An 8693-nucleotide genomic window follows, 5' to 3' on the forward strand; every position below is an offset into this window, starting at 1 on the left:
TAGCTTGGTTGCCTCCATTGCAAACAAAAACTGCCCGCTTGATAATGTTATTTGATCGATTGCCTTCAATCTTTCGAGGCCGTTAGCGATACGGAACATATTAACGTGGTGTTATTCTGGTATCGCTGTGGCGTTATGTTGTTTGTGACGTTCATGCTCGCGCGTAACTACTGGATTCCATTTGACGAGACATTGAGCGTTAACGCTAACGTTAGCAGCTAGCTCGGGCTAGCTGTCTGCCGTGCTGTGTGTTTGTTCCGCCGAGTTTGTTTCATTGCAGCCGCATTAGTTCGCTGCTCCACCACACTTTAGCTCACACAGCGGTTTAAACAACAGGTCGGGACCGCAAAGAGATTCAGAGGATGCTGGCGACGGGAGCAGTGAGTATCTAATATCGGTGCAACGTTAATGCTACCCACCTTCTTAACGTACGCTAACTTTGTGCATCTTTGCTCACGTTATGTTTCCCCTTTGATTGTAAAACAACCTTGTCCAACACTGTCTGACAGTATTACATATATGGAGTATCATGTTATAACTCTTAATTTAAGTTTTATAATTTTTACACTGATTAAGTATTTAATTCCAATACTCCATGTTTTTTGGGGGGGGTTACACCATTTCATCAAATGGAAATATTGTAGTGGTCTTCATGTTTGGCTTGCAATAGTTGAGTCTGACTAAATAAGAACTTGATATATTATCTGACATAATAATTATTTATGCAGATGTACAGGTGAATAAAGCTGCTCACTCCCACAAAGTCGGCCATGATATAGTTGAATATATTGATATCCGTTATGGGATTCCATATTGTGAATGTGTCTAGCTGTGTTACAATAAGTACAATGGCAGTCTTTTCTCATACCTTCATATGGACATGTGTATCGAAGGTTTCTTGTGCATGGAGTTAATGGATGCGTTTGTTGACCGTGTTCCCTTCCTTTTATAGGCTGTAACTAACGTCACAGCTCTGGCCCAGGTAGACCGGGAGAAGATCTACCAATGGATCAATGAATTGTCCAGTCCAGAGACCAGAGAAAATGCCTTGCTGGAGCTGAGCAAGAAACGCGAGTCTGTGCCAGACCTGGCGCCAATGCTCTGGCACTCCTGTGGCACCATTGCTGCCCTGTTGCAGGTATGACCCATGTCGCAACCCCCGCTGTACCACTTAGTATGGTTCTGTTCGCTATACATGTATATTGATTATATCTGCTTTTGCATGAACTTTGTGTTTAACTGATTTCTCTCATCTTGTGTCTTTCTCTTTATTAGGAAATCGTGAACATCTATCCATCTATAAACCCACCTACGCTTACAGCTCACCAGTCTAACAGAGTGTGCAATGCCCTGGCACTGCTGCAGTGCGTGGCCTCACACCCAGAGACACGGTAATGGGGAGTTCTTCAAATGAAAAAAATCGCAGTGTTTTGTCGCTGATTTTTGTTTCTTTTAAAGCTGGTTATGATGGGATGTCTTTAGAAGCTTCAACCATGTAATGTTACCTAATCCATATGGCACCGGCTGTTTTTCAAACCACATCTGACAAAATGTACTCTGAATTTAGTTGAAATCACAGTCAAATAGTCACTGGTAAACTTTTTTCTTTTTTTTTTTAAGTATTTGGATGTTTCATGTGACAGTTATAATTTGTCCGTGACAATTAAAGGTAATGCCCCAGAACTAATGGCTATATCAGACATGAAATTTGACGCCTTTACTTTGTTTAAAAAAATGTTGTCGTCTTTTTTTTATTGACAGGAATTAGTCTCGCATCTAAGAACTGGGGTTTTTAATCCCTTTTCAGTTAATTGCTTGTAATGTAGTTTACCCCTGATATTTACTTTGTATACAAGTCTGGTCACGTTGATTTTAAAATACTTTTACTTCTTTGTCCCTTACCAGGTCGGCCTTTCTTGCTGCTCACATCCCTCTTTTCCTCTACCCTTTCCTGCACACTGTGAGCAAAACACGTCCGTTTGAGTACCTGCGACTTACCAGCCTCGGAGTTATAGGTAAACTTTACTCCTGCTTGTGCGTTTTGATTTCTTGAAAGATGGTTCTTTCCATGTAATCTGTGTCGTCATTGTTCTCACCAAGCTATCTTTCTGTGTTTATGGCAGGTGCCCTGGTCAAAACAGATGAACAAGAAGTGATTAACTTCCTCCTCACCACTGAAATCATCCCGCTATGTCTCCGCATTATGGAATCAGGGAGTGAGCTCTCCAAGACGGTAATAAACTGTTCCAGCTGGTTGTCATACGGTCCTCTAACTGACCTATACCCTAACGTGACTGTTGGTATTCAGTATTTGATTAAAAACCTGTGTCCAACCAAGGTTTCTCCTTGAGTCGCAATGTTTAATCTTGTCCTTTTTTATTTTTCCCACAAAAAAAGACCAGATCTGTTCAGTCATTTCTCCCAAGCTGCTGCATTTCATTCCAAATTATGAGCTTTTGCAACTTATTTTTTTTAGCTTTCTAGTTCCAGAAAAATAAATAATATATTTCTGTGTTCCTGGGCATAATGGGTTGTAAAATCCGCTCGCAGTTTACCACCTTCACTTCCTTTTGTCTGGCAGGTTGCTACTTTCATACTGCAGAAGATCTTGTTGGATGACACAGGGCTGGCCTATATATGTCAGACGTATGAACGCTTCTCCCATGTGGCCATGATCCTTGTAAGTGTTTTAAAAAACATCTGGATTTTTATTGAATTTACCTTGCGAGGCTCTCGCACATTGGGCCCAACAGTCACAATTGCATGTTCCTTTTATTCTTTTTTTGCAGGGCAAAATGGTGCTCCAGCTCTCTAAAGAACCATCAGCTCGCCTGTTGAAGCATGTTGTCCGCTGCTACCTTCGCCTGTCAGACAATCTCAGGTAGAGCAGAGTCGAAACGATGCAATATACTGTATGTGGTCACCTGTTTTAACTTTGGCTCTTGTTTTACTGCTAATTTGTGTACGATAGGCCCCGGGCCCTCATAGGGATGTCACAATATCAGATTTTCACTATAATTTCACGACACGTGTGTGTGTGTCGTGTCTTTTTTGTGTTTTTGGCAAGTTAATTACACTTCAAATACAAGAGATGGTCTGTAACTGTAAATATATAATGTACTATTGGACTATTCCCACAATATCATCAAATGTTTATTATTAACATGTTTTCAATATTTTATTTATTAGATATCACTGTTATCAATACCAGTATATTACAATGCCCCTAGTCCCTCATGACTGGAAACCGCTGACTGAGAATATGACTGAAGAATTTAATTTTCAGTACTTGCCACTAGGAGGAGCCATCACACAAATCTAGTGTGTAATGGCATCTCAGCCTGGGGTCATAATGTATTAGATAATGATCCGAAATAATTAAAAAAAAAGAGCTTGAGGATTGTTTTGACAGTCACCTATTGTATCATCAGATGAAGTGGGTCAGCAGCTGTCTGATTCAGATCAGCAGCTGACACGTGTTCTGCGTCATTGGCTCCTGTATGCGCTAATCAATTTCTGCCACAAGTCCCTCCCTAGCTGAGTGCTTTCACAGGAAACACTGTAATATGCAGAATCAAATGGAATATGCGTGAATGGCCCAGTTAGAGCTAGCGGTAGGTTTATTTAAAGTGGCCAAAAACACAACGCTTCTTAGTTTCAGGTGATCATACACTATTGAAAATATAGATATTACACTTGTATTTAATTTCTGTTAATTATCCCCATAAATGCTACACACTGGTCTAACAATATTTAGTAGTATTTCAACCTAATAAGTAAGATATAGCTAGTATCCCTTTAAGTAATATTAATAATGCATTTAAGGATATCATATTGCAGAAGCGAGGGTATACTTGAGATGTAGATTGGTCTGTGATAATAAGCAGGAGAACCTCCATAAATAGCTGCCTTGAGACACTGTCTCTTTTTAGAGCAAGCTGTTGACTGGGAAGTGGTTTGTGACATGTGGTCTTCTTCCCTCAGGGCCAGAGAAGCCCTGCGTCAGTGTCTGCCAGACCAGCTGAAAGACAGCACCTTTGCTCAGGTGCTGAAGGACGACACCACCACCAAGCGCTGGCTGGCACAGCTGGTGAAGAACCTCCAGGAGGGCCAAGTCACCGACGCTAGAGGCATCCCACTGGCGCCGCAGTGATGAGGAGGGAGTGTGTGTTTACAGCTGACACAGAAGGACTCTCAACACCGTCTAGATTTTGTATTTTGCCCAATGTGGCAGTAAGACAAAGGGAAGGACACAATGGAGACCGATTTGCTTTTGGATTACACCTGTTGTTGTTGTTTTTTTTCTGCCAGTATGTCACTTCCACACAAGGTTACTTCTTCACAGCTGGAAATCAGTTTTTTAAGAGCCAGACTCACCATAGATAACTGATATTTGGGAAAAATTAAAAACCAATAGTGATGTATTGGCTGGTATTTGTTTATGACATTGATGCTGCAACATGAAAGAAATGTCAACGTATGATATCTTACCGTTTAACAAAAGACTTCACCATCGAAACAATAAAGTAATAACTGAGTTACAGGAGATACATATGTTTAACTTGAAATAGGGGGGAGAAAAAAATGCCAAATGTACATTAGAATACAACCGCTACAACATAAATTGCTGCATTTCACCGCACTGCAATTTTTATCTGGATGTCTGTCAGCATATCACTACTGATATATCAATGACATGCTCGTATCGGTTGTTAACAACAGCTTTACCAATGTTTCGGTCAGCTCTCGCCTTTTCCCGTTTATCACTGTAACTTTCTGTAACATTCCACTTCACAGTAGGAACTGTTATTTTTTGCTTCTTGCATTTCCAATAAGACTTTTTAATCTTCTGACTGGTTGTGTCTTTTTTTTGTTTTAAGCTTCTGTGGACTGATTTATGTGCAGCAGTTTAGCAAAACTGTTAATGTATTCCTGATTAGTTTACTGGCGGTCCAGCAATACTTACAATTTGCTTTAAATTGTTTCAACATCTAGACTGGATCACTGTAACTCCTTATCAGGTTGCTCTAATAAGTCTCTTAAATCTCTCCACTTGATCCAGAATGCTGCAGCTTGTGTACTAACAAAAACTAAGAAAATAGTTCACATTACTCCTGTATAAGCTGCTCTGCACTGGCTCCCTGTAAAATCAAAAATCATATTTAAAATCCTTCTCACCTACAAAGCCTTAACTGGTGATGCACCATCATATGTAAGTAAAATGTATTTGTACAGCGCCTTTCGCAGACCAGGGTCACAAGGCGCTTCATAATTACAACAAAACAATACACAGATTAAGAAGTACATACGCATTTAACTTAAAAAAAAGGCCAAGACAACTCAATGACGATCATAACAGCCCCAAGGCAATTAAACAAAAGCCTGGACAAATAAATGGGTCTTAAGTTTCCTTTTGAAGGAGTCAACAGACTCCATCGAACGCAGAGAGAGCGGAAGATCGTTCCAAAGCCTGGGAGCAACAGCCTGGAAAGGTCGGTCTCCTCTGGTCCGGAAACGGGTGCGCGGAGCCATCAGAACATTCTGACCCACAGACCTCAGAGCCCGAGCTGGAGTGTAAGGCTGGATCAGATCATTGATATACGGTGGAGCCTGACCATGTAAAGCTCTAAAAGTTAAAACCAGAATTTTAAAATTGATCCTAAAGGAAACTGGCAGCCAATGAAGTGGTTAATCCCTGGAATTAAGTCATCAGGGGCAATAACCAGTGTTTCTGTTTTGTCCACATTTAGCTGCAAGGTGTTAACACTTAGCCATTGTTTTATCTCCATCAAGCAATGAACTAAGGAATTTAGCCTCTGGAGCTCAGTCGGCTTGAAAGAGCAGTAAAGCTGGATATCATCAGCAAACATGTGGTACGAAACATCAGAAAATCTCTGGATGATTTTTCCCAAGGGGATCAAATATAACAAGAATAATACAGGCCCCAAAACAGAACCTTGAGGGACTCCACACAACAGATCTGCTGACTCAGACCTTATTTGGTTAGCTGTGACACTAAAGCTGCGCCCAGATAGGTATGACGAGAACCAATGTAAAACTGACCCTGACAGCCCTACTTCATCCCTCAGTCTACTCAGCAGGATCTGGTGGTCGATGGTGTCAAAAGCTGAGGACAGATCTAAGAGAACTACAACAGTGCACTTTCCCGAATCAGCAGACATCATAATGTCACTGGACACTTTCAGTAAGGCTGTCTCTGTAGAGTGATGTTTGCGGAAACCAGACTGAAACGTCTCATGGATGTTACTTTGATCCAGGAATAATGACAGCTGTTCAGCGACCACCTTCTCTAGGATCTTGGATAAGAGTGGAAGCTTTGAAATAGGCCTGAAATTACTGAGGTCAGTCGGGTCTAATCCTATCTTTTTAAGTATCGGCTCCACTATGGCATGCTTAAATGTATTGGGAAACACACCTGTAGAAAGAGAGAGGTTAACCATTTTGGTAACCCAGGGGCCAATTACATCAAACACTTTCACAAAGAGCCTACAAGGAAGGACGTCGGATGAGCAAGAGGAGGGTTTCATCTTGGACACCAGTGCCGAGATATCAACAAGAGTCACAGACTTAAATGAGGACCACAAGCTGGAGACAGGCTCAATGACAGCAGGGGTTCCACACAAAAGAGGAGGGATTTTCTCCTTGATCATCCTAAGCGGAGCGTATAGTACCATATTACTCCACTAGAGAGCTGCGCTCACTGAATGCCGGGCTACTTGTGATTCCTAGAGTCTTAAAAAGTGTTATGGGAACCAGAGCCTTCAGTTATCAAGCTCCTCTTCTGTGGAACCAGCTTCCACTTTCAGTCCAGGGAGCAGACACAGTCACCTCATTTAAGAGTAGACTTTTCTCTTTGATAGTGCTTATAGTTAGGCCTGGCTCAGGTTTTTCCCTGGTCCAGCCCTAGATATGCTGCTATAGGCCTTGACTGCTGGGGGACATCTTAGGATACACTGAGCTCCTCTCTCCTTTAACTATGAGTCTTGGCTTCAGCAGCATTGTAACTACTGTCAAAAGCTTTTTTTTACGTTGAGGGATATTGCAGCCAAAGTTCTGAAGTTATTATTTCCGATTGGGTTCGTTCTTTGTCAGTCAGAAGAGAAAGCGGCTCACCTGCGCTCACTGAGTGCTCACTCAGAGCACTGATGAGCCTTAATTTTCCTTTCACTGGGACATTAACCGATTGTGGCCCCCATAGGTTCCATTATCCTCACAACCATCCATCATCCATCCATCACGGAATCCCAAGCCCTCCATTTGTGAGCAAATCCGATGAGGAGAAGCTTCTAAGTATGCGTTGGGTGTTTTTGTCCGTTTACCCTTTATGAGGAAAGAGCTGCCGTGTCTGAAGCCTTTTCTTTCAAATGGACGAGTGCATTAGTGTGACTGGTTTGAGAGTAGGGGAAAGTGATGTCTGTGTTGCTATTTGTGATTCGGGCATCCACATTGTCGGATACTGATATACACCCGTGATTATCAATGCAGTTTCACGTGCATGTTAGACAGTAAAGAAATATTAAATCAAAGCTGTATCCAAAAGGCTGTCTACCAATCAAGGCTCTGCTCTGCAGCATGTGGCATACTGCCAGGATTTACAGTACAGCCCTTTATCATCCTTGACTCAGACTATTGCAAACTTCTGAGATCAGATTTTAGGATTTTCTTTTTTCATGCACTATAGGTATTTCTCATTGTTTTATGATTTGGCTTCTTTCCCCGGCACAGCAAGCCTTTCCCCTGAATTGTATTACCCTTATCGATGCTGATACAGAGCCACAAGTTACTCTACAGAGCATGGACTATTACCCAAAGGATGAGGGAGAAAGACAGAAAGGACGAGGCAAAGCGGACTGTGGTGAGTGCCCCCCGCCCCCGATGCAGTGAGGGGGTCTGCGGATGGGCTGAGTGAGGGAGTGGCAGGAAAGGAAGGAAGGCTGTGGGAGGAGGAGGAGGAGGAGGAAGGGAGTGTAGAGGAGGATGAGGAGGGGCGGGAGCAGAGCATACCAGCATGCGGCAGCAGTGACTAGGGAATCAGGTTTCCCAGACCCAGCAGTGAGAGGGGAGGAGGCTGAGCCAGATTTCCCTGAAGGCACTCCCAGTCTTTAAAGGCCCGGAGCTCAGCTCACGGTCTCTGGACTCTGCTCGAGTCTGGATCTCAGCGTACAGGGCCAGAGTGACATACCCTGAGCCTTCTCTCGGGCCGGCCATCCAGAGTCCCACCCTCGATATCTGAGGCCCTCTCTGGGAGGCCCGTCTCCTGACGAGTACCCACCTCTGGAGGTCTAGCTCACAATACCCCCAGTGAGATCTTCACTTTTGGTAAGTCTAACTTTTTTTTCAAGGAAAATATACAATTTGTAGTTTGGCTGACTCAGTCTTTCTCTCTTCAGCCGCAGTTGCATCTGGGCTTTGCTTAAGTGATGCTTTCCTGTCTCATATTTCTGCCTCTGGTTCTAATTTACTGTGCACAGTCCTACCTCCTAGCCAGAGTTATATATGGATTTTTATTGGACGGACACTGCCTGTTCACTTGTGTGTAGAACACTTCACATAATTGTGTGCTGGGAAAAAAGAAAGAAAGAAAAAGCAGTCATGAGTTCAGGACACAAATCCTACTGTGCAGGGGAAGGGGGGTGTTACAATGTTGGATGAAACAGATTTAAAGCCAGACT

General features: G+C 42.7%; 1 protein-coding gene across 1 annotated transcript; it reads left to right on the forward strand.

Moving 5' to 3' along the window:
* The first annotated feature begins 301 nt into the window (after window positions 1-301).
* Window positions 302-4853, forward strand: cnot9 (CCR4-NOT transcription complex subunit 9). The gene is made up of 8 exons (XM_079231017.1): window positions 302-380; window positions 953-1138; window positions 1276-1391; window positions 1906-2015; window positions 2124-2233; window positions 2582-2680; window positions 2790-2881; window positions 3985-4853. Exons 1-8 carry the CDS (start codon window positions 363-365, stop codon window positions 4151-4153), a joined length of 900 nt encoding a protein of 299 aa, XP_079087143.1. The 5' UTR covers window positions 302-362; the 3' UTR covers window positions 4154-4853.
* The last annotated feature ends 3840 nt before the right edge of the window (window positions 4854-8693 follow it).

Source organism: Taurulus bubalis (assembly GCF_910589615.1).
Source record: "Taurulus bubalis genome assembly, chromosome: 15".
Taxonomy (NCBI): domain Eukaryota; kingdom Metazoa; phylum Chordata; class Actinopteri; order Perciformes; family Cottidae; genus Taurulus; species Taurulus bubalis.

What these genes read in the sequence shown, in the direction of transcription:
- cnot9 (XM_079231017.1), top strand. An exon ending in CCATTGCTGCCCTGTTGCAG is followed by an intron (nt 1,139 to 1,275) that starts GTATGACCCATG and finishes TCTCTTTATTAG; the next exon opens with GAAATCGTGAACATCTATCC. An exon ending in CGCCTGTCAGACAATCTCAG is followed by an intron (nt 2,882 to 3,984) that starts GTAGAGCAGAGT and finishes TTCTTCCCTCAG; the next exon opens with GGCCAGAGAAGCCCTGCGTC.